This window comes from Polychytrium aggregatum, assembly GCF_025602895.1.
Source record: "Polychytrium aggregatum strain JEL109 chromosome Unknown BJ171scaffold_68, whole genome shotgun sequence".
In the NCBI taxonomy this organism is placed as follows: Eukaryota; Fungi; Chytridiomycota; class Chytridiomycetes; order Polychytriales; genus Polychytrium; species Polychytrium aggregatum.
This window is the reverse complement of record NW_026516270.1, coordinates 140,705-163,189: the sequence shown is the minus strand read 5'-3', so window position 1 is coordinate 163,189 and position 22,485 is coordinate 140,705. Positions and strand designations below refer to the sequence as shown.

General features: G+C 57.3%; 7 protein-coding genes across 7 annotated transcripts; 5 read left to right on the top strand and 2 right to left on the bottom strand.

The window, feature by feature from the left end:
- Positions 1-676: 676 nt before the first annotated feature.
- BJ171DRAFT_637905 (uncharacterized protein) lies at positions 677-1,877 on the top strand (the record flags this gene model as incomplete). Its single annotated transcript, XM_053115728.1, has 6 exons — positions 677-725; positions 836-915; positions 1,077-1,219; positions 1,351-1,457; positions 1,544-1,563; positions 1,659-1,877. The coding sequence occupies 6 exons, from the start codon at positions 677-679 to the stop codon at positions 1,875-1,877; spliced, it is 618 nt and encodes a 205-aa protein (XP_052962270.1).
- A 492-nt stretch (positions 1,878-2,369) lies between these two features.
- Positions 2,370-4,533, top strand: BJ171DRAFT_272837 (nucleotide-diphospho-sugar transferase). The gene is made up of 6 exons (XM_053106822.1): positions 2,370-2,566; positions 2,786-2,889; positions 2,988-3,117; positions 3,348-3,649; positions 3,813-4,256; positions 4,366-4,533. The coding sequence occupies exons 1-6, from the start codon at positions 2,542-2,544 to the stop codon at positions 4,441-4,443; spliced, it is 1,083 nt and encodes a 360-aa protein (XP_052962269.1). The 5' UTR covers positions 2,370-2,541; the 3' UTR covers positions 4,444-4,533.
- A 320-nt stretch (positions 4,534-4,853) lies between these two features.
- BJ171DRAFT_430341 (NOL1/NOP2/sun family-domain-containing protein) lies at positions 4,854-7,598 on the bottom strand (the record flags this gene model as incomplete). Its single annotated transcript, XM_053107892.1, has 6 exons — positions 4,854-5,559; positions 5,886-6,109; positions 6,236-6,465; positions 6,591-6,909; positions 6,989-7,094; positions 7,222-7,598. Coding segments are annotated over 6 exons (1,962 nt in total), but the record flags the coding sequence as incomplete, so codon positions are not given.
- A 1,336-nt stretch (positions 7,599-8,934) lies between these two features.
- On the top strand, positions 8,935-11,269 carry BJ171DRAFT_528916 (uncharacterized protein). The gene is made up of 10 exons (XM_053112722.1): positions 8,935-9,289; positions 9,386-9,428; positions 9,515-9,569; positions 9,716-9,787; positions 9,874-10,019; positions 10,096-10,297; positions 10,390-10,485; positions 10,625-10,705; positions 10,801-11,072; positions 11,165-11,269. Exons 1-9 carry the CDS (start codon positions 9,244-9,246, stop codon positions 10,951-10,953), a joined length of 894 nt encoding a protein of 297 aa, XP_052962267.1. The 5' UTR covers positions 8,935-9,243; the 3' UTR covers positions 10,954-11,072; positions 11,165-11,269.
- Positions 11,270-11,389: 120 nt separating this feature from the next.
- BJ171DRAFT_528915 (uncharacterized protein) lies at positions 11,390-12,075 on the top strand. The gene is made up of 3 exons (XM_053112721.1): positions 11,390-11,565; positions 11,737-11,786; positions 11,934-12,075. Exons 1-3 carry the CDS (start codon positions 11,435-11,437, stop codon positions 12,032-12,034), a joined length of 282 nt encoding a protein of 93 aa, XP_052962266.1. The 5' UTR covers positions 11,390-11,434; the 3' UTR covers positions 12,035-12,075.
- Positions 12,076-12,240: 165 nt separating this feature from the next.
- Positions 12,241-18,199, bottom strand: BJ171DRAFT_272799 (ras guanine nucleotide exchange factor domain-containing protein). The gene is made up of 11 exons (XM_053106821.1): positions 16,810-18,199; positions 16,141-16,530; positions 15,922-16,023; positions 14,811-15,744; positions 14,440-14,602; positions 14,138-14,297; positions 13,496-13,828; positions 13,272-13,361; positions 13,087-13,179; positions 12,855-12,987; positions 12,241-12,630 (listed from the first exon to the last, which is right to left on the bottom strand). Exons 1-11 carry the CDS (start codon positions 18,118-18,120, stop codon positions 12,308-12,310), a joined length of 4,032 nt encoding a protein of 1,343 aa, XP_052962265.1. The 5' UTR covers positions 18,121-18,199; the 3' UTR covers positions 12,241-12,307.
- A 1,205-nt stretch (positions 18,200-19,404) lies between these two features.
- Positions 19,405-21,881, top strand: BJ171DRAFT_272774 (Phosphoglucose isomerase). The gene is made up of 4 exons (XM_053106820.1): positions 19,405-20,191; positions 20,490-20,846; positions 21,052-21,528; positions 21,697-21,881. The coding sequence occupies exons 1-4, from the start codon at positions 19,478-19,480 to the stop codon at positions 21,826-21,828; spliced, it is 1,680 nt and encodes a 559-aa protein (XP_052962264.1). The 5' UTR covers positions 19,405-19,477; the 3' UTR covers positions 21,829-21,881.
- Positions 21,882-22,485: the final 604 nt, after the last annotated feature.

The following is a 22,485-nucleotide window of genomic DNA, read 5'->3' as shown; positions in this document are numbered from 1 at the left end:
CGGTGTTTGTGTGCGGCAGCGGGTCCCACGTGGCTGTTTGTTGGCGACGCTGTCGCTGTGGCGGGGGGACGCGAGCGCAGCCGCCAAGACAGCAACAGTGTGTTCCTGTGCTTGTTCCCAGGCAGTCGCGCGAGGCGGCAGCAGTGTGCATGAGGCCATGGCGTGATCTGGTGAGACCGCAGCGCGAGTTGCATGGCGCACAGTGCAAGCTCATGGAGTGCTGTGCAGTGATGTGCTGTGCTCTGATGTGGTGCAACGGGAGCGGCGCTGTGAGGCAATGCGGCCTGGCACCAGCCTGGCACCGGCTTGGCTGGTTGGCCGTGAAGCAGATCGGCGGCGTGCTGTCGATGGCGAGGCCGTGGGTGGCTGGATGGTGGCGGATGTGAGCGGCCATGACCTGCCAGAGCAACACGGGGTGATGAGCAGTCGCCGACGACCACGGCTCTCGCTGATTGGAATCGGATGCTGCCCGCAGTGACGTCGGCCAACCCGTCGCTGCAATGTCTGCGGCACCATCCCCCCCCCCAGAGCTTCGTCGCTGCCAAAGCAATCCTCCCGGTCGTCCTCTGTCCATCCACAACACCACCCCACACGGATACCGCCGGCATCCCTGCTGTTCTCTTTGACCAACAACCCCTGACCCTCCCTCCCGCCTGACTCGCACATCTGCCCCGCTATGGTTTGGAATCGCGCTAACGGAGTCGGCCAGACTCTAATGGAGAACTGTCGGTGTCGTCGTGCCAGAGTATCCGGGCTGGCTCTTGTCGCGTGCTGGCCGCAAAGGGCCAAGCCTCGGTGGCCGCTAACCCGCCGTCTGGTCCTCTGCCGTCAAAAGGGGTCGAGGAACGTGCTGTCGGCGAAAAGATCGTCGAGGAGCGCGAGAACATGGCACGCGTCAGCAAGATGGGCCACTCGGTATGCCTCTTGGCCGCCACGGTGTCCCTGCATCCCCCGCACCTCCCGGGTCTCCACCCGCCAGTCGTCGTCCGCGCTGCAACCGGCCGACAGGCTCTTGGCCTGCTTCTTCACCCAGTGCTGCTGGCTCATGTGCTTGCATTGCCATCGCTTCTTTGCAGGGCATTCTCACGCACGGCTCGACAGCCTTTCCAAAGGCAACGTCCTACACCGATACCTTCACAGCCTCGCATCGTGATGCCAGCAAGCACTCGGTTGGCAAACGGCGACAGATGCTCGAAGCCGAGTTGATGAAGCAGGCGCTGTATGGATATGGTTTCACACATCCACCCTGTCTGGGCATGCAGATGCAAAAGCACAGAGAGTGTGTGGGCACCACGAGCAATAGGCCGATCCGCCAGTGGTCTTACTCCGCCCCTTCTCTGCCTACCCCAGGGACGAGATGAAGGAGCCACCAATCGATCGTTCGGCCAAAGACTGGCTTTCTACCAACCACTCGGACTACTCCCACATGGACTACTACGAGCCCGTGCGCGATCTCGGTATGCGAGCCCCATGCATGCGCGACATCCAGCAGTGGATTTACATGCAGTCTACTAATGCGCTTGACACCTCATGGACCCTCCAGGATCTGTCCGCCCATCACAGGTGAGTCCCACATCGACCCGAATGAGTCGTGCTGATCCACGGGCTATGTCGACAGTCGCCATGAATCGCTCGCCTGACCCGGCCCACTACTGCAGGAGGAGCTGCAAAAACACGACATGCCGGTCACCTTCTGGTCCGACCATGCGGTGCGAGGCCACGGCACTGTGATCTGCAGCACCACATCCAAGCAACTCACCAACCTGGGCATTCCCGTTGGCGATGAGCATCTGTGCGCCATCAAACGCTTTGGCCGCCATACGGCCTTTACAACTCCGATCGAGGAATTCAAAGGCGGCCCGACCAAAATGCTCTAGCCCGCTGTGCTGTCATGTCATGCCGTGCCTTGCTGTGCTATGTCATGCCATGCTCTGGCTCGCTGACTTTCACCACCCGTGTGCTCACTGGTCGCATATCGGACTCGCTCTGTCAATCCGGCAGAGCAGCAGCGAGCGCCACGCAAATGCAATAGATTGGTTCATCACATTACAGCGTACCTATCTTGAAACGGGACATGCTCCCGCAATCAACCAGAACTGGAAACAATCGCGCAGCTTGCTTACCGGGGCCTACGAAAGTTCAGCAGGCCTCAGACCTCTGACGCCAGAGGACAGGGATACTGTCCCGTTGTTTCTGGATTGACTGTCCCATTGTTTCTGGATCGACTGTCCCGATGGACTGTTTTTCGATGCACCAAACCCGTTCACACCAACACTGCCGACACCGCCTGCTGCGCCCAGTGCTGTGGCGCGGCAGCGATACGCTTACCTAAGCCGTCCCGATTCGGCGTCCGCCTCCGCCCGCCTCGCCCCCCACGCACATCTTGCCATCTCGGGTTCTCTTGGGAAGCCAGCCAGGCCAGCAGCCGAAATCTCTGCCCAAGCCCCGAGATTCCCGTTCTCCTCCGGCGTCTGTCGTCTGCACACATCCGCCCGACCCACCCCTCCTCTCGCCTCTACCCGTACTCCTCTCTCATCAAACATGAAGGCTCTCATTCTCGTTGGAGGTACTCGACTCGACTCGCTGGTCCATTTCGCGACCCACACAGCCACCCGGCGATGGGCTTGATTCGCGGGCACGCCACTATGGCTCTGCTTCTGTTCGCATGGCATCGTCCTGCCCATGCGGTCGTGCACTCTGCATATCCAACCCGCCGCTGAGCTCGCAGCCATCGTATCCGGATACAAGGCTGATCACCTCTCGCTCCGCTCTGCGCTGTCCACAGGCTTTGGAACCCGTCTGCGGCCCTTGACCTTGACCCTGCCCAAGCCCCTGGTTGAGTTTGCCAACCGTCCGATTGTCCTCCACCAGATCGAGGCTCTCGTCAAGGTAGGCGTCGCATTCCCACCCCATATACACTCCTATCGGCCTTGGGGGGCGATCGGGCTCAACTGACGCTGACGACATGAACCGCGATCGCATCGCAGGCCGGCGTCACCGACATTGTTCTGGCGGTCAACTATCGTCCCGAGATCATGGTCAACTTCATGAAGAAATACGAGGAGATCTACAACATCAAGATCACCTTCTCTGTCGAAGATGAGCCTCTGGGAACGGGTGAGTCCGCGACACATCCGGCAGTTTGGGCAGCTTGCGGGGCAGCCCGGTCTCGGCCGCCTGGCCCGATCGCAGCTTCAGTGCCCGCTCGTCGACACAGATCCGATCATCCGTGGACCCACGCACTGTCGACTCAGTAAATGTGGATGTGCTCGGATCGATGCGACCTCTCCCCCGTGCCGACCATCGTATCGCGCGCCGTCGCTGACTCATCCGGCTGTATCTTGCAGCTGGCCCTCTCGCCCTGGCCCGTGAGGTTCTCGCCAAGAACGACGAGCCCTTTTTTGTCTTGAACTCGGACGTCATCTGCGACTTCCCCTTCACCGATCTCGCGGCCTTCCACAAGCAGCATGGTGGCGAGGGAACCATTCTTGTCACCAAGGTCGAGGAGCCCTCAAAGTACGGTGTCGTCGTCAACCACCCCAATTCGTCGGCCATCGAACGTTTTGTCGAGAAGCCGCAGGAGTTTGTCTCCAACAAGATCAATGCCGGCATCTACATCTTTAACCCTGCCATCCTGGACCGCATCGAGGTAGGCGGCGATATCCGCGTGAGCAAGTGTCTACGGGCTGAAGCCAGCGACGCCATCACACGCGACGGATGACGGTTACTGCTTGAGGACCCTGTCGGCACGGTCGCTTTGGCCAACTTTGCTGTCCTCCGCTCTTGATCTGACACTGCTCCGATGGCTCCAGCCCCGCCCCACCTCCATCGAGAAGGAGATTTTCCCCGTCGTTGCCAAGGAGAAGAAGCTGCACTCGATGGAGCTCCCCGGCTTCTGGATGGATGTTGGCCAGCCCAAGGACTACCTTGTCGGCACTGGTCTCTACCTGACCTCTGTCTCCAAGAAGTCGCCCCAGTCCCTCTCGACAGGGCCTTCGTTCATCGGTCACGTCCTCGTTGATCCCTCAGCAAAGATCGGCCAGAACTGCCGCATCGGCCCTAACGTCGTCATCGGCCCCAATGCTGTCATTGGCGATGGCGTGCGCATGTCCCGAACTGTCGTTCTTGATGGCGCTCAGGTCAAGGACCACTCGTGGCTGCAGTCCACCATTGTTGGCTGGCACTCGACCGTTGGACGCTGGAGCCGTCTGGAGGGCGTGTCCGTTCTCGGTGACGACGTCCACATTGCCGACGAGGTGAGATATCTTGCGCCGAGACAAATGAGCATTGGGCACGTCGATGGGCGCTGAATGTCACTTCCAAGACCGTCCACTCACGCTCTCCCCACTCCCCATCCTTGCACAGATCTTCATCAACGGAGGCTGCATCCTCCCTCACAAGAGCGTCAGCACAAGCATCCCCGAGCCCTCGATCATCATGTAAACCAGTCCGTGACCTGCGAACAATGCCTCCGCCAGTGAGCAGGACGGCGATATCCCCTTGCCCATGCGGTCGCATCGCTGCCCTCTATCTCTTCCTCCTTGCTGCGAAACGCCGTATAGATTATCTTTTTTCTTTTTTTGTAATTGCCGCGAATAGTGCTTCCAGAGTGGAAAAAAAAAAATGCGATCCCCATCCCTTCCCCGAGAGCCCATTCACACCCATTTCCTCGGGCCATCTCGTCGCTGTGCACGACAGCTTTATACTGCAAATACGAGCGCATCAGCTGCAAGGGTGCTCTCCGTTGTGGGCATCCACAAATGCTCTATCGTGCAGTTTTTTATTGCTCATGCAGCAAAAGTGAAGTCGGGGCGAGTCGTAAAGTGCCCCCGTGTCAAGCAGCCGCGCGCTCGTTACTTCTTTCTTTTGATGCCGGCTGTCTTTTTGCCGTCCGCTGGGGTCTTGCCGATGGCCTTGAGTGACGCAGACACGCTGGATCCAGCATCGGCATCAGACTTTTCTGCGCCGCTGAGGAAGGGCTTGATCGGCTTCTTGTTGAGGGCCTTGACGTTGATGCCCTTCTTCTTTAGCCGCTTCTCTTCGGCGCCTGTCATAGTGAGCATGGTGGGTGTGCGGTCGTGTGAGTGCTGGCGTAACCAGATGCATCGCTCGACACCACCAGCCGATATCCGAAGCTGACCAGGCTCACGGATGCAACACGAGAACCAAGCACAAAGCATCTGCTTACTCTTCATAAAGGCTGCATCCTCCGCATCGTCAAAGGTGATGGATTCAGCAGCAGCCTTAGTGGCCTTGGTTGTCTTGGCAGTTTTGGTCGCCTTTGTCTTGTCGCTTTGGGCCTCCTCCTCGTTGTCGTCCTGCTCGTCATCGTCGCCATCGACATCATCGCCGTCAACGTCGTCGTCCTCGGCATCATCGCTGTCGCTGTTCTCGCCCTGGTCCTCGTCTCCATCAGCGGTGCTCTGTTTGTCCTTGGGTTTCGGAATGTGGTTCGACACCTTTTTGAACTTGGCGACGTAGAAGCCGTCCATGTTATGGGTGTGGGGGTAGTACCGGCGAGTCAGGTTGAGGGTGGGGAGGAAGGACTTGCCACGGAAGCTGCAGCCATCGCCGAGTAAAACGAGGCCACCGCGGTCACAGGGCGGAGGGAAGGTGAAGGAGTTGGGAGCGGGTAGATGAATGACGGAGCCGCATGCCACGGGAGTGCATCGGTGGTGGAAATCCACAAGTTGCATCGTTAGCGACTATGTTTAGGATCCGTTCTTGCGCTGAAGATGCCATGAGCACACTTTGCCAGCACATTATGGATAGCAAACTGCCTTTGGAACACGATTCGGGGCCCCAAAAAGGAAGGCAGTGCTTCATGGACCCGCTGGGCCATCGCATTTACTGCATGGCCAACATCAGTAGCAGCTGGGACGAACCTTGTGAAGCCCTCCTTGCCGAATTCCAGGCCCGTGTCCACCAGCTTGACTCCGGGGCGCTTGCGCAGAGCATAGTCGACGACCGCCTCGTTCTCCTCCACCGTTACCGAGCAGGTAGAGTACACGATGTAGCCGCCGGTCTTGGAGTTGGCATCGACAGAGTCGATCGCTGCCAGAATGAGTTCCTTTTGAAGGTGCGTGATGATCCGGAAGTCCTCCTCGGACTAGCACCAGCCACGGAAGCCAAAGCGGAATATCATGACAGATCCAATAAGCATCGTGCATGGAAACGGCATGGCTGCTTTGTTGAGCCACCGGAGCGCACACTCAAGAATGGTTCAAGCCCATACCTTGTTGACCTTGACGCTCTGATCCTTGCTGATGACACCTGTGCCCGAGCACGGGGCATCGAGGAGGATGCGGTCAAACCCGCCGATCACACCGGGGAACTCTCGGCCATCATAGTTGCAAACCACGGCGTTTCGCACACCCAGACGGTGGATGTTGGCCACCAGCGACTTGCAGCGAGCCTTGTTGGCATCGTTGGCAAAGATGCATCCTGTGTTCTTTTGCAGAGCGGCTGCACGAGCAAATCGACACAGAATAGGAGTGTGGCGTCAGTGTGAGCAAGCGCTGATGTATCAAGAGTGCACCGCTCTTTCGCCAAAAGTGGCGGCCGAGGGACTCGCAGCTCAGTCTACTCACCGATGTATGTGGTCTTGCCTCCCGGAGCGGCAGCCATGTCCAACACACGTTCGTTCTCCTGAGGCGCGAGCGCCATCACAGGCAAGAACGAGCTGGCAGACTGGAGCATGTAGTGCCCAGCCAGATACTCGGGGGTCGCTCCGATTGGAACGGCCGAGTCAAAGATCTGGATGCCGACCTTGCTCCATTTGCCGATGGGCTCGAGGTTGACGCCGCGGTTGATCAGCGCTTGAGCCAGGTCGCGGCGGCGGGTCTTGAGAGTGTTTGTGCGGATGACTATTGGACGGGCGACTTCGTTGGCCTCGAAGAATTCGATCGCCTGTGCGCCAAGCGGGATCAGTTCAAGCTCGCGCCAGTGGCTGCTGTGTACGGAGGAGCATGCAGGCAATGCCACAAACCTCGGACACTGGGAACAGCTCGAACAGCTTCTGCATCAGATAGTCGTTGTAGCCGTAGTACTGAGCGAGATCCTTCAGAAGCTGACTAACGTACTCGGATCTCGATCTGGAGCATAGCGGATGATCGGCAGATAAGCGGTGTGAGCAGTTACCAAATGAAAAAGGCATCAATCCCACAAATGGCCTTGATAGGACCGAGGGTTTTTGCAGCTCATGCGGTCAACCGGACTTACCTCCCGGGCTCACGCAAATCCTTGAAGTTGTTGAGGACTCGCAGGATCTCCTGGATTCTTGTCTGAATGACTCCCAGATCGTCTGTCGACTCGCCCTCCTTCTCGATCTCCTGGCCCGAGGGCAGCACAAACTTCTCCCGCTGCTCAATGTTGGTTTGCAGCTCAGCCTCGGCAAGCTCGGCATCTTCTTGCGCCTGGCGATCCAGCTCGCGCGCCTCTCGCTCGACAGGCAGCTCGTCGTCCTCGTCTTCTTCGTCGTCCTCGTCGCCAAAGTCCATCTGGATCTTTTTGGAGCCGCTGGCAATGGCTTGATCGTCCTCTTCGTCATCCTCATCCTCATCTCCATCCTCATCTTCATCGTCGTCAAACTCATCGTTCTGGGATGCGCGAATGGAAATCAGTGGCCATTCGCTTGGCAACTTACATGGCCCATCGTACCCGAGCGAGCACTCTTGCTACGATCAGGGCAAACTGACCATGACGCCTTCGTCATCATCGTCGTCCTCTTCGCCCTCGTCGTCGTCCTCTTCGATTTCGTCCTCCTCGGGCTCGTATTTGGCCCGCTTTTTGAGCATCTTCTTGCTCATGCCAAATGCGTTCTCGATATCACGAATAACGGACTCCTTTGTCTCCTTCTTCTTGGCGACTTTGGCCTTCTTGGTCGGGGGCAAGGCCTCGTCATCGGACTCGTCATCGAAGCGAGCCAGTTCGTCCGCATTCTCGTCCTCGTCCTCGTCTTCCCAATCCTCTTCGCCGTTCAGGATGCCGGCGTCGTCGTCGTCTTCGACTTCAGCATCGTCCCACAGAGCGGGTTCCGATTTCTTCTGTTTCTTTGCGTTCACTTGAGGGATCGAGCAGCCACGAGAATCCATAGATTGTAGAAGCAGTATCCGTGATGGAGCAGCGGGTGAGGAGAGAGTGAACGATCAACACACAGCTGAAACAAAGCCAGCTTAAGAGCTCGTGCAGGAACAAGGATGCGACAAAGTCGACAGCAGTCCATCGTATTGCGCTGTGGTTGGTCTGCCGTGGAGGTGGTGTGCGTGGCAGCATCCGATGGACCTCCAGGACGAGCACGGTCGGCGATTCGACTAGTCGAGATCATGTGCAAGCCACAAAATATGGAGGACGGCATCTGCCAGATCCGGAGAGTAAGGCGTGCCCTCCCTCCCCTCTCCCGAAATGCAGGCCGCGAGTCTGCTCACTGCAGCAACGGGGAGGAGCGAGGACCCACCTGGCTTTTGGATCTGCGCCTGCTGCTTCTGCGACGCCTTGGCCGGCAGTGCTGGCTTCGACTTGGCTTCGGTCTTGGCCTTGGCGATGGCCTGAGCCTTCTTCTCCTTCTTGAGCTGGCGGACGGTCTTGGGGGCCTCGGGGAGCTCCTCGGGCGGCAAGCCCTTCTGGACACGCAGCTTTGCAACGGCCGCGTCCGAAATGGGCTTGGGATCTCTCTGCTTCTTTGACGCTTGGTGTCCTCGGGCACCCATGCTGGCTCTGCTGTGCTGTGCTGTGGGGGGTTGGGATGCAGATCGGGTGGGCAAGTGCGTTGGCCGAGCCTGGGGCGTGAATGTGGGATCGCCCAGGACGGCCGAGCGAGACGAGCAGAGGAACCAGCAACAAAAAAAAATCAGGTTCGATCCGGTAATGAATGCGCAGCGCGTCGGGCTCTCACCAAGAACGCCCTCGCCTGCATCATGGCCCTGCTGCTGGACGCCCTGGACAGCCAGCACTGCGGGGCCGGTTAGAGAGGGGACATGTGCACATTCGCATGGCATGGCATGGCATGGCATGGCATCGCATCGCATCGCATCGGCGCTGGTGGTGTGTGTGTGGCCCTCGCCCAGTCCGTGGGGGTGGCCAAAAGCCGATCCCGCCTTCCGCCTCGCCGATGGTCCCATTTCGGCTTTGATCAGATCAGTCGATCGAGGCGCATCCAACGCATATCCAGCGCATCCAACGCATATCCAACGCATCTGATCTATACAAGACACAATCCCGACCCGTTTTTTTCTGCTATTCGAGATGGATCTAGGATCGCATTGCTCGCATCCGGCGTGCGCCCGCCTGGGTGAGCGTCAAGCGGGTCGCGGAAATCATCGCCGCTCGACCAGCTTCCATGTCGAGATCCATTGCTTATGCTGATCCTCTGCCGTCTCGATACCAGACTTTCTGCCATTTGCATGCTCGGCTTGCCATGCGATATACTGGTGAGACTGTTGGTCGAAACACTCCCATCCGAGCAAGATTGCCTCCTGTCCGTGGCCTGTACCTTGACCTCCCCCCTATCGCACAGTCTTGACCACCGACATCCTCAGACCCACGGCTGCGAAAAGTGGGAGGCGACAGATGCAAGTATCCGAGTGCTACCAACGGAGGCACAATATACGATGCCGCATCCAGAGAGGCGAGCTGACCCATCTCGACTGACACTCGATACCGGATCCAAACATGCGCTTTCCTAATCCCCGGCATCGTGATGGGCTCGTTTGCTCAGAGGGCACTGCCAGTGTGCCCGCTTTGCAAAAACATCCTCAAAGTCGATGAAGACCAAGACCCAGCAACCTATGTAATGTCGCCCTTTCCCTAGAGCTTCCCGTTCAGCACCGAGCAAGCATCCAGTTGACTCACCCGGCTGCTATCCCATGTATTCAGGTCGAGCTTCATCAAAAGTCTGGATGCATCGATCACGTTCTTCCGGCCCGACCGTCCGCCAAGATTCCCTGCAGCTTTGCAGGATGCACTGTCGCCGAGCTGTGGGCGTCCAAGTGCCGCCGATGCGGATCGCCGTTTTGTCTCAAGTACGCAATCTGGCATCAGCGCTTCGAAGGTCGTGCATGTATTGACTTCAGACCTTTTTGATACTGCCTGGTGCAGCCATCGACATCCACCAGACCACTCCTGCCCTAATATCGAGCTCGATGCCAAGGCTGCACAGGACAAAAAGACAGCTATTCAACAACTCATATCCGACAAGATCCAGCCTGGAGCCCCGACGGCCAAGCTCTCCCCGCCGGTCAAGAAAGCAAAACGGTCGTCACCCGCGGTGGAGCTCATGCGACTCAAGATGCACGCAAAGGTATGCACATTCGATGTAGAGCTACAGTCAAAGCCAGGGCCAGCGTGCTGCAGAAGGATCGTGGCGCTCAAATACTACAATCGCCCCGATAGGGCGACTCCAGCGTTCCCGCCGACAATAGAGTGTACTTCCGGGCTTTCTTTCCCCTCGAGAGGCCTCAGCCCAGCCTTCCGTTGTACTTTCACCGAGTAAGTGCCACGCATTCCTTTGCATAGGATAAATCCGATCCCATTGACCGCTCGCCGCGCAGGCAAATTGCTGAAGCCAGTGTCCATTTGAGTGGTCTTCGAATGTGCCTGACATTGGTTGCGACTCTCATCTATGCAGGACTGGAACATCGGAAAAGTGCTCGACAAGATCGCGGACGCCGGAAGGGTGTCCAACTTCAATAACTCGCAGCCCGACAAGGTGCGTTTGGTATCCCAGGCAAAGCTCCAGCCCAACCCTGGTTATGCATAGGTAGTCGTCCAACATCACCGCTGACGTCCTCTGCATCCATCCAGAAACTATCGCTGTTCAACGTCGAGGGGCAGGCACTTCCAACGTCATCGAGCTTAAAGGCGCTGATTGCCAGCAAGTCCATACAGAATGGCTCGATCCTGATCCTCGAGAGAACCATCGAGGCCATGATAAGTCCCGATGCATACCAGGACTGAAGCATCCCAGGCTCAGCAGACAGTGCGATTCAGAGCTTCTGCTTCGGTGTGCTGCACTCAGCTGTACTATCTAATCGACCATGCTTCGTATGACACGCCCCTATTTCGTCCAGAGAAGAGTAAGTTGGTCGCTGTGCTTGCTTCAGAAAGCAGCGCACCTATCGATGGGATCAGCTCAATGAGAACCCGTTGCCTCTCGGTTTCCTCTCAGCTCCCTCTCAGTCTCCTCTCTCAGCGACCCTGGACGCCCATCGTTGTAATGGATAATTGTGTGTCACAGTCCCCACAATAGTAACGAGAACCCATCAGTCCTAAGCATTGTGATCGTCCCGGTTGCCTGTGGGAATCGCTGGCTGGACAGTGTGGCGCAGGCCGCGGTTGTCACATGACCACGGGCTCAAGCGCCAGCGACTTTTTCAGTTGTGTTCTTGGCTTCATCGCTTTCATCACCGACATTTGCCAGGCCCACCAAAGCATCGCCATGAGTGCCCCGTCACAGCTGTCCGCCGGGCTTGATCCCGTCCACCAGAAGGAGCTCGAGGAGTTTGTCCAGGTTGTCGAGAAGCGATCCGAGTTCCAGGCCGCTGTCCACAACTACACCGACATCTGCTGGTAAGCCGAGAGGACATTGCGAATCCGCATCCGGCTCGCCTGCAGCCCTCCACGGCCTTGGGCTCGATCAGCCACAGGCGACGCCATGGTGGTTACATGTGGCTTTCTGTATGTTTGTCATGAATTCACTTCGAGAACTTGCTGCTCATCGCGGATAATTTGCACCAAAAGGGACAAGTGCATCACGAAGATCAAGTCCCAGACCGACAAGTCTGACGAAGGTACGCTGCCCGATATGCTGTATCGCCAACGGCATTACAGATGCGGTCAACATAGGGTCTTTCAAAGGCAGACACCACTCGAAACTAACGCGGCCGCCATCTCGTCGGCTTCTTGATCTCCGTTCATCTGCCCCGCCGATCAACCAGTCTGTCTGACCAACTGCGTCGAGCGCTTCCTGGACACCAGCGTGCTCGTTATCCAGCGCTTCAACGAGGGTCTGCAGCAAGCTCAGAAATCGCTGCAGTGATGGACATTTTCCTTGGCTCAATACAACCACAGTCATCCGCAGCCCGCCCACCATGCAGCTCGGCCAGCATCACGGGCAACTGTGCATCGGCCATGGCCTGCTGTACTTATCCCCTCCTCCCTCCACCGTCCCTCCCGATCGATGCAGCAGCGGGAACACTGTTCATACTGCGTTAACCGAAGATTTCCCGTCTTGTCGTTGCTGGGCATCTGCTGTTATCGCTCGGCCGGTTCGGCTCCGCTTGGGACTCACACTGTCTATATTTCACCGCCTCTACCACTCGTCATCCTCGTCGTCGTCTTCCTCCTCCCGCGGCTCGATTACGAGACTCTGCTCATAGAGCTCGTCCTCGTTCATGAGCGAGTGTCCGCTCCGCCCGCTCCATGGCGTCCGATCGTCGTAGTGCGACCCGAGCCCCATGATCAGTTCCATGATCGCTGGCACCTTGGCAAATGTGTACGCCACCTTCTGATACCCCAGGATTTCCTTGACGATCTCGTATACCTTACGGCGCTTCTCAAAGTTGATGTAGTTGGAGTTGGGTAAGAACGAGGGATTGCCCAGGTCCACAAATGTCAGATCCGTAAGATATACGCCTACGGCCCCATTTGGTTTGGCGGGAGCCGTGGCCGATTTGGTGATGGGAGCCGGTTTGATTTGTGGTTGGGGGCGAATCCAATCGTCAGCGAGAGCCAGTCCGAGTTACCATTGGAGTGATGCGATGCGCTTTCATTGACGAGCCAGAGCGACCCCAGGGAAGCGCCACACCAGGTTCCACTCCAAATCCCGGTCTCTGCCAATGATGAGGCTGTGGCCGTACCAAGAAATGGAATCAGCGGCGGCCTCATGGACTTGAGCGCCTTTCGGTAGTTGCTGTATTGGCCCTTGGGGCTCACGAGGTCGGCCAGGTCCTCGTATTGATCATGAACCTTGGGGAACTTTTCTTGGAATCCCTAGAGAAGACGCATGGGATCAGCAAGGTTGCGGATTGGTCTTCTGAGGCGAGCCCAAGGCACCTCAGCGAGAGATTCACCGCCTCCACTTCAACCTGCCTGCCATGTTTTCTTCAGACGCTTGATCGGCGCCATGGATAGCCCCGCGACGATACCGGTGACTCCGTTGAAGTTGTTGAGCTCTTTGCAGTACTGAACGAAGCATATCGGCATGAAAGTAGCTGGAGTGAGTCCGCCGCCCGAGCGGTCCTTGCGACAGCGGCTGCTCTTGGTTGTATACCTACCAGTGCGAATTGGGCAAAGTACCGAAGCACGCCGATCCTCGGCTTGAGGGGCTCGCATGTGATGATGCAGTTTGCCACCCACATTGTAAGCTGGGAAAGGAGGGGTCAGCGCACGGGCAAGGATCGGGGGGCATTTCTGGGACATGGCGGACGGCATGGAGTCTGCTGCAAGCAACGGGCAGGACGGAAGCACCATTCAACAGTGTTCAAGCGCAGTACGTTACATTGTTGGTGTGCTTGATCATCCTGGATATGCCGGCGCTCGATTTGATGCTGGCGAGGTTGCCACGAGATTGCAGCGCCGAGATGGCCGCAAGCTCCTTCTTTCGCTTGTCGCCCCAGATCTGATCGGTGCATTCCCACGCCTGCACATGACGGAAGTGATCAAATTCAATCAGAGTCATCTGGCGTGCCATTTCCATGGGATCGATTTCCAGGAAGGCGCTGTGGTCAGCTTGGAGCAGCGAATGCAGGTCGGGATGACGAGGGAGAATCGGCTTAGGGACGAGTGCGTTTGGATTCGACTGTGGCTCTGACAAAGCATAGGGGACCTCGATCTGGAAGTGACGGTGACAACGAGTGATGCGACTGAGTGAGTGTGATCCGATCGAGCAGCTACCATGGTTACAATGATTATTGCAGCAAGCTAAGAATGGCTAATGTATCACATAACTTGTGAGCAATACAGCAGCCACATTAACCACATTAACCACATTAACCACATTAACCACATCAACCACATTAACCACATCAACCACATTAACCACATCAACCACATCAACCACATCAACCACATCAACCACATCAACCACAGCCGCCGTATACTCACTCATGGCGTCGATTGCAGCACTCTGGCGATCGCCTACCTTTTCTTCGAGCAGCTGAAGCATCGCTGTTGCAACCTTTGGGAAGTCCACCGCAATCTTGGTGTGGATAAAGTCGCGGACCTTGAGAAGTAACAGCTCGTTTTCACCAAAGTCCTCGAGAAAGTGTCGTTCAATCCACAGCTTGATGACGTTGCAGATCCTGAAAGTCGCATTTGATCAAAATGGGTCCATTTGCGATACTAGCGATGCGCATTGCCCCGAGGCATAGCACGAACTTCACACCTGCACGAATTGGCCGTGGACAACCCGGCACGAGTTGACAAATACCGCAAGCGACTCACCTCAGGCGCATTGGAACAAGCTTCTGGCTGATGTACTCGTCAAAAAGCTGCTGGGTCAATCCGTACGGTGGAGTTGTTTCGTAGCGCTTGCCAAGATGATTCAGGACCTCGATCGATGTCGTGAACGAGTGGTGGGTGAGGAAAAACGCAGATGTATACTCGCCTGAGAGGAGAAAGAGAGATAGGTGTGAGTTTGCAACACATGCTTGCCGTACGTGATCACAGCGCAAGTGGCTCAGCAATGCGACACTGAGGTATAACGACAACGACAACGACAACGACAACGACAACGACAACGACAACGACAACGACAACGACAACGACAACGACAACGACAACGACGGCCATGCTGCGTCCCGCATCTCACGCACTTGTTATCTCGAGCTGCGCCAGCTGATCGATCAGCTTGCTCAGCTTGCCTCCGCGGATAATCGGATCGTTCAGAATCGGCGATATTTCAATCTCCAAGCCATCCGTAACATCGTTCTCGGAGATCAGACGGCTGAGACTTGGCGCCTTCTCGAGCATTTCCGTTTCTTCGCCTTCTGCTGTGCCCATCTGTGTTGCCCAGACCTGGAACATCTGCTTGACTCGCTCGTTCTTGAGACACTCGAGACGCCACATTTCCATTTTCTTGCGATCCTCTCCAAGAACGATTTGCACCTTGGAGATCAGCACCCGCGTCAGGAGAATCAGTCGCTTCATCGAGATCAAGCATGGGATTGTGCTCTGCAGCATGTCCCAGCTGGCGTATGGCGGTGGCCAGATACCGGCCGCAAACTTGCCCTTCATGATCAAGGTCTTGGACGAAGCCTGCACTTCGTCGATGGCGTGTTTCCAAACGGGCTGGATCAGACAGGGATAGGCGCTGATCTCGAGTGAAATGCCCTGTGACTCGATGGCCTCGGCTTCCTCGGCACTGATGCTAAGATCAGGAGGGATCTCGGCGAGAATGTCGCTGTTCTTGATTTCTTCGATCAGCAAATCTGCGCGCTGGTTGGCCGAGGCCGTTACGGTCACAAACTCTTCCTTCATGTGCTGGTCATACACCCGCTTGATGTCAGCCACGGCGTTGACAAACTCGAGAAGGAGTTGATCAAGCGTCGACAAAAATGCAGACTCGTAGTCGATCTCGGGGGCCGTGGAGAGCTCGTGCGTCTCGGGCGTCTCGCACGACTTGGACATGTGCTCGATGTATCTCAGATCGTTGATCCTCTTGTAATCGTCATAGTTTTGGATGCTCGACGAGTTGGGCACGCTGGAGTCCTTGCTATCGGACACCGTATCCTCGCCCATTTTGCTTGGCTGTTGTGGAATAGCAGATGCAAGCACAGTGCCGAGGCATCAGCGCGCATGTCGCTTGCAACTTCGTCAGTGCGTGCCTCACCTTGTCATTGCGGATGAGACACTAGCCACAACTAACACCGACTTGGGCCGCAACATGCCAAGTCTATTCGCTCTTCCTAGTTCTGGTGCACTTACATCCAAGATGATCGGCTTGTCGATGATTATAAACCGCCCAGTGAGGTTGGCAAGTTCAGCAAGCTGCTTGCAAGCTTTCCCGAGCGTGGTTGCAGCCTTGATCTAGTGGATGGCATGCCCGATTCAGAATGATATTTGCCAAGTTTACCGCGAGCCACCCACTGCACACCGCAGTCTTGGCCAGCGAGCTACTCTGGCTGATGCACCTAGCTATCGTACCATGTCAAGCGCAGCATGGGTTGGCGGCCAGACGCCAATCGCGATTCGGGTTGCGTACATGAGGTTCTTGGAGTCCTCGACGTTGATTCGTTTGCTTATGGACTTGATGCTGTCGATAAGCGGAGTGGCTGTGAAGAACGAAAGCTCTCCTTCGCCGCGTCCGGGTGTCTGCTTGCTCAGGACGTCAACGTGTCGGATCAACTCACTAGAGTGATGGATCGCCAAGGCCGAAATTGAAATGTACTGGTGCTTGATGTTCTTGTTAACTGCGATTACCAACTGAATGACACACTGAAACACGGCCACCCACAGACTGTCGAGCTCGGTTCCACGTTCTGGGATGTGTGTCGTCAGGTCGTAGAGAATCTCGGGATTGTGTCCGGCGAGTTTCTGGGCAAGCACATCGGTGATTAGCACACAAAGACGCATCGTTGGCTAGCACGCATAAGCGCATTGTTGGCTAGCACCCATAATGCATTGCTGGCTAGCACCCATAAACGCTCGGCCTCCAGTATTTAAGCAAGGCGTCATGTGCTGGCCCGACGCTGGGCCAAGGATTTGCACCAAACCCTCTCAAGATCGATCGCCCAGTCTCAGTCCAGGGTGACATCCACTCGTTGCCCTCCAGACATGAACGATACTCGTTCCCAGCTTTCTACAAAAGCGTACCTCCAAGTTCATGCCCAGGCGGTAGTTGCTCTTGCGTCGGGGATTTCGTCGCCGCACACTCAACTCGGGTTCATCAGGCGCAGGACCAGGCGCTGCCGGACTGGTGACGCTGGTCGCAGTCGAAGACTGTGGCGAGGTCGCATCGCTGACTTGAATCGAGATTTGTGACTCGGGCATCGCCGGCACAGGCTGCTTGAGAATCTCGGTCAGCGACACGACCTCGTCGTTATCTTCGGCCGAAAAGAAGAGCAAGCGGTCCTTCAGACTCTCTCGGCGATTCCCAGATGTGATCAGGCCGCTCTTGAGGTTTCCCGAAGAGTCGTACTTTTTGGCAATGTTTTCGCAGCTATCGAGCCAGGCATCCTCGTTTTTGCGAATCTTGTTCAGAAGGACAATGCCTTTCTTGAGCCAGTCGTCCGGATTGGGATCGACGACTGCGCCTCTCCGCACCAGGAGCTCGACGACATGCTTGTGCTTCATCCAGGCGGCGATCATCAAGGGCGAGCGGCCACGTCTCGGGCCTACTCGCTGGTTGATGTCTGCGCCGGCGTCCAACAATGCTTGCACTATCTCGACGTGGCCACCATAGCATGCGGACATGAGTGGCGTGGACGAGAACAGCCCGGCTTTGCTCTCGGCGCGCTCGCCATTTGGGTTGGATCCCGCGCGGAGTAAAATCCTGACAACCTCAAGTTTGCCCGAAGAGCATGCCCAGGTGAGCGCCGTATTGCCCTCCTTGTCGACTTGGTCGATTTTGGATCCGGTTTTGAGCAGCTCAGAGATTGTTGTCGAGTAGCCCTGATACGCGGCCTTCATGAGAGCAGTGCATCCGTCGTTGTCGGCGGAGTTGATGTTGACCATGCTGCCATATTCAACCAGGATTTGAGTCAGGCCCATGTAGCCCAGATTGCAATAATCCAGGGCACTGGACGGCAGAGTCTTCTCGAGGCGATCATATATTGCCTGATACTGCTGGTGCTTTTTACTCCTGCCGGAGAACGGTTCCGATGCGTCTCGAAGCTGCTGTTGTTGCTGTTGCTGCTGCTGTTGTTGCTGTTGCTGCTGCTGCTGTTGTTGCTCGGCTGTGGCGCTCGCGGAATCTGGCTCCTCATCGTCGAGACTTGCCAGCGGAGCACTCTTGGTTCGCTTGCGCGCCTGCTTGATGGGAGCGGTTTCGTCGCGAACATCCTCCCGCTGCTGGATTGGCCCATGGCTCTTGCTCCTCGAAAGCGCCTTGGATTTCGGGTGGTCGCTGAGGGGGAGGATTCCGCCAAACTTTTCCATCAGCTGGAAGACCTTGCGGAACTCCATGCGTTTGGCCACGAGTGTCGGTGTTGCGCCGGCTCGGTTCTTTGCATTGGGATTGGCGCCTTTGATAAGCAGGAGACAAACGAGCGGATAGTCGTCGTGCTGGGCGGCCAGATGCAGCTTTGTGTTGCCGTATTGGTCAATGGGCGAGTTGATGGTCTGGCAAAGGAAGCGGCGGTGGCGGTTGCAAAACTTTTGCAAGGTCTCGATATCGCTGTCCTGTGGGCAGAGCAAGTCAGTGGACGAGCACACGATGGATAGTATCTAGCGGCAGATACTACACAACACAAGCGCGATCAAGCCCCAAAGGTGATGGAGGAGCGCCCGCGACAAACCTGGCAGAGATCAATGAGGCGCTTTGGCTGCGGCTCGTCTTGGCTGGTGACGATGGACGCTTTTCTCACGATGTTACGGGGAGTCGTGCTCATAGAGACGGCGGCATACTGGACGCCATTTTTGGGCCCCCTGCGACAGAACAAGGCACAGATGCATGAGAAGGTCAGGCGAGAAGCGCGTTGCCAGGGGATACGGATGGCGTTGGGGCAGAGCGGGGGAGCGGCATGGACGGAGGTATGGGCTGTCTGGAAGGCTGAGTGCCGCAGATGAGGGGCAGCAATGTGGATGTGCTTGCGACGGGCGATGATGGCGGCATCCCGCAGTCCAGATGATGAAGTCCATATGCTACGGGGCTGCTCAGTCGCTGGCGTTCGGGCATAGCGAGAGAGTACCTGTCGCCCAGGCGCTCGTTTCGGGACTTGAAGAGTTGCTTGGCGACCGGAAACATTGCTCAATGGTATCTGCCTCGCAGGCGTTGTTGAGTGCCGGGACAAGGGGCAAGGGTGAGCCGACGAACTCCAGCCGCAGGAGATTGGGTGCGGGAACTCTGGCAGTACAAGCGACCGGGCGAGTGGCGGATGCAATCGATCTCAATCAACGCACGCCGATGTGTGGGGTGGACGTTGCTGCTGCCGATGCCGACGGTGTCTTCATGTCAAAGTTGCCGCCGACGTCGATACCACAGTCGATAAGTGCCGCCGACGTCGATACCGCAAATGCCACCACCTGTCGGCGCTGACGCCACCCTGGCCCCGTCTCCGTCTGCATCCCCGGCCCCGTCTGCTTATCGCCAGCCGCTGGGGTCACCCTGGCTTGTTGGCCGATCGCGTTACGTGATAGGGTCGGCGCAAGAGCGCCTTCGGGAAGCCGGCGCACAGATTTGCAATCCTCCCCTCTCCTCCAAGTATAAAACGGACCGCCCGCCTCCGCTCCGTCCTTTGTCGCTCGCCCCAAAGATCTCTGCCGTCTGCGTCTTCGCCTCTTCCCGCCCCCCAAAAAAAGCATCCCCCCCCCGCTCACTGCCATGGTCGCCGCCTCGAACCTCGCCGCCTGGAAGGCCCTCCAGCACCACTACGACTCGGGTGCGAAGGATCTGTCCATCCTGTCGCTCTTCCAGCAAGATCCCGCCCGCTTCGACAAGTTCAGTGCCTCCTTTACCGCTCCCGGCGAGTCGCAGCCCTCGATCCTCCTCGACTACTCCAAGAACGGCATCACCGAGGAGACCTTTGCCCTCCTCACCGATCTCCTGCGTGAGGCCCGTGTCGAGGAGTGGCGTGACAAGACCTTCAACGGTGCCCTGATCAACACCACCGAGAACCGCGCCGTCCTCCACATTGCCCTTCGCAACCGCTCCAACCGCCCCATCCTCGTCGATGGCAAGGACGTCGTCCCCGAGGTCAACCGGGTCCTCGCCCAGATGAAGTCTACCGCCGACCGCATCCGATCGGGTGAGTGGAAGGGCTATACCGGCAAGAGCATCACCGACGTCGTCAACATCGGCATCGGCGGCTCCGATCTGGGACCCGTCATGGTCACCGAGGCCCTGAAGCCCTATGCCCAAGACGATCTTCGCGTCCACTTTGTCTCCAACATCGACGGCACCCACCTGGCCGAGGTCCTGAAGAAGCTCAACCCCGAAACCACACTCTTCATTGTTGCCTCCAAGACCTTCACCACCATCGAGACCATCACCAACGCCACCTCGGCCAAGAACTGGTTCCTGCAGAAGGCCGGCGACGTAAGTGGTGCATTTATCGCGAGATATCGAGCGGCTGGCGTGTTGTGGCTTGTCGCCAACTGGCCGGCGATCTGAGGCTCGGCTGTCAGGGACACTTATCGCTGCGCACAAGATCGGTCAGTCGGACGCCATCATTGCCATCATTGCCACCATTGCCATCATTGCCATTGAGAGACACTATGGCTGTCCCGTAATGCCCTGGCTGCGAGTTTGTCGGTTGCTGCTGCTACGGTTGCTCACGCTGTCTGTGCTCCTTGCTCTCTTGCTGTCGGCTGGTCTGGCGTCGCTGCCAATTCAGATTGCCCATGTCGCCAAGCACTTTGTGGCTCTGTCGACCAACGCCAAGGCGGTTACAGCCTTTGGCATCTCGGTCGAGAACATGTTTGAGTTCTGGGACTGGGTTGGCGGCCGCTACTCGCTCTGGTCCGCGATCGGCCTGTCGATCGCCATCTACATTGGCTTCGACAACTTTGCCGAGCTCCTGCTTGGTGCCCACCTCATGGACAACCACTTCCAGACTGCCCCGCTCGAGAAGAACCTGCCCGCCATCTTGGCCATCGTCGGTATCTGGTACAACAACTTCCACGGAACCGAGACCCAGGCCATCCTGCCGTACGACCAGTATCTCCATCGCTTCCCCGCCTACTTCCAGCAGGTACAGCCAGCTCCCATTGTGCAACAGTCGACGGATGCGGCGACACCAGTGTGGTTGACTCCGTGGGCCGTGCTATGGCAGCAATCCGGACACTATAGCTGCAATTTCCATCGCACTGCTATGAATGTACTGCCAAGCTTGCAGCCGCTTGTTGCGTCGAATCCCGGTCGAGCTCTCTCACTCACGTATCCCTTGATATCTGCAGGGCGACATGGAGTCCAACGGCAAATACGTTACCCGCGACAACGTGCCCATCACCGACTACTCTACCGGCCCTATCATCTGGGGCGAGCCCGGCACCAATGGCCAGCATGCCTTCTACCAGCTCATTCATCAAGGCACCAAGGTCATCCCTGCCGACTTCTTGGCCCCCGTCCAGTCCCAGAACCCCATCGCGGACAACCTCCATCACGAGATCCTGCTCTCCAACTTTTTCGCCCAGACCGAGGCTCTGATGAAGGGCAAGACCGAGGAGCAGGTCCGCGCGGAGCTCGTCAAGGAGGGCATCCACGGCCAGGCTCTCGAGAACCTGGTCCCCCACAAGGTCTTCCGCGGCAACCGCCCCACCAACTCGATCTTCTACCAGAAGCTGACTCCCCGCAACTTGGGTTCGCTCATTGCCCTCTATGAGCACAAGATCTTTGTCCAAGGCATCGTCTGGAACATCAACAGCTTTGACCAGGTGCGAGTCTGCTCTGTATTGCATGGTCGCGCCGCGCCGGGCGATTGCATCCTGCCTGATTGCTGGACGGTGCCCCAGGCGCTTTGTCGATTGCGCCTCCGTTTGTATCCTCGTAGTTGCGGCAGCCAGTGCTAATCCAACTGTCATTCCGCCGGCGTTTCCTTATAGTGGGGTGTTGAGCTCGGCAAGCAGCTTGCCAAGGCCATCCTCCCCGAGCTCTCGGGCGATGCTCCCGTCCACACTCACGACTCGAGCACCAACGGACTCATCAACTTTTACAAGCAGGCCCGCAAGCTTTAATTCGCCCCTGCTGTTGCGTTTCCTTCACTTGATCCACTGTTCTTGTCAGAACGAGGCAACCAATACCGGCGCGGATGGTTCATCGACCTGCCGCTGCTCCTCGATCTACCGCTGCTCTTCGAGCTGCTGGCTTCTCGTACACAATCTCGCCAGCAGTGCATTGCAAATAAAGCTCTGTGGTAAAATCGAGATCCTTGGTCTTGCTCCAAGAAGACCATCCGCATCGGGGTGCCTTTCTACCATCTGGCTGCCTCGGTCGATCTGTCTGCCGAATGTCGTCGGCCGGATAGCTTGGCTGCAAAAGGAGTCCCGGTGGCGGTACCGCGCTGCCTCGAAGATGCCTTCCCTTGTGGTCGAGTCGGTTGCGGGACTATTTTGGATATCGCTGAGCCTTGGGTTCATCGACGCGCTTGTGGAGGCGGGCGTGTCAAACCAAGTTCTCGAAGTAGTTGTCGAGAACTTGGCGTCGGTGGGTGGGCTTTCACGCATGCCCAGAACCAGGCGATTGCTTTGTGGCGACATGAATCAATCAGTGTGCAATGAGTTAGTGACTCGACTCCGAGCAGCTTCGCAGTGCATGTATGTAGTCCGAAACAGCCACCATGTACCGATGGTCAGTCGTGAAAGGGACTGTGATTCGGAAGCTGGTCAAACTGG

Coding starts and splice junctions, on each gene's coding strand:
- BJ171DRAFT_272837 (XM_053106822.1), top strand. CDS start 2,542: ATGAAGGCTCTCATTCTCGTTGGAG. Junction 2,567..2,785: donor GGCTCTCATTCTCGTTGGAG/GTACTCGACTCG, acceptor CGCTGTCCACAG/GCTTTGGAACCCGTCTGCGG. Junction 4,257..4,365: donor ACGTCCACATTGCCGACGAG/GTGAGATATCTT, acceptor ATCCTTGCACAG/ATCTTCATCAACGGAGGCTG.
- BJ171DRAFT_528916 (XM_053112722.1), top strand. CDS start 9,244: ATGGATCTAGGATCGCATTGCTCGCATCCGGCGTGCGCCCGCCTGG. Junction 9,290..9,385: donor TCCGGCGTGCGCCCGCCTGG/GTGAGCGTCAAG, acceptor TCTCGATACCAG/ACTTTCTGCCATTTGCATGC. Junction 9,788..9,873: donor ACCAAGACCCAGCAACCTAT/GTAATGTCGCCC, acceptor CCATGTATTCAG/GTCGAGCTTCATCAAAAGTC.
- BJ171DRAFT_528915 (XM_053112721.1), top strand. CDS start 11,435: ATGAGTGCCCCGTCACAGCTGTCCGCCGGGCTTGATCCCGTCCACCAG. Junction 11,566..11,736: donor AACTACACCGACATCTGCTG/GTAAGCCGAGAG, acceptor TTGCACCAAAAG/GGACAAGTGCATCACGAAGA. Junction 11,787..11,933: donor GACCGACAAGTCTGACGAAG/GTACGCTGCCCG, acceptor CCGATCAACCAG/TCTGTCTGACCAACTGCGTC.
- BJ171DRAFT_272799 (XM_053106821.1), bottom strand. CDS start 18,120: ATGGAGTTCCGCAAGGTCTTCCAGCTGATGGAAAAGTTTGGCGGAATC. Junction 13,362..13,495: donor TGATCAAGCACACCAACAAT/GTAACGTACTGC, acceptor CTCCTTTCCCAG/CTTACAATGTGGGTGGCAAA. Junction 12,631..12,854: donor GCCGCTGATTCCATTTCTTG/GTACGGCCACAG, acceptor ATGGGGCCGTAG/GCGTATATCTTACGGATCTG.
- BJ171DRAFT_272774 (XM_053106820.1), top strand. CDS start 19,478: ATGGTCGCCGCCTCGAACCTCGCCGCCTGGAAGGCCCTCCAGCACCAC. Junction 20,192..20,489: donor TCCTGCAGAAGGCCGGCGAC/GTAAGTGGTGCA, acceptor CTGCCAATTCAG/ATTGCCCATGTCGCCAAGCA. Junction 21,529..21,696: donor ACATCAACAGCTTTGACCAG/GTGCGAGTCTGC, acceptor GTTTCCTTATAG/TGGGGTGTTGAGCTCGGCAA.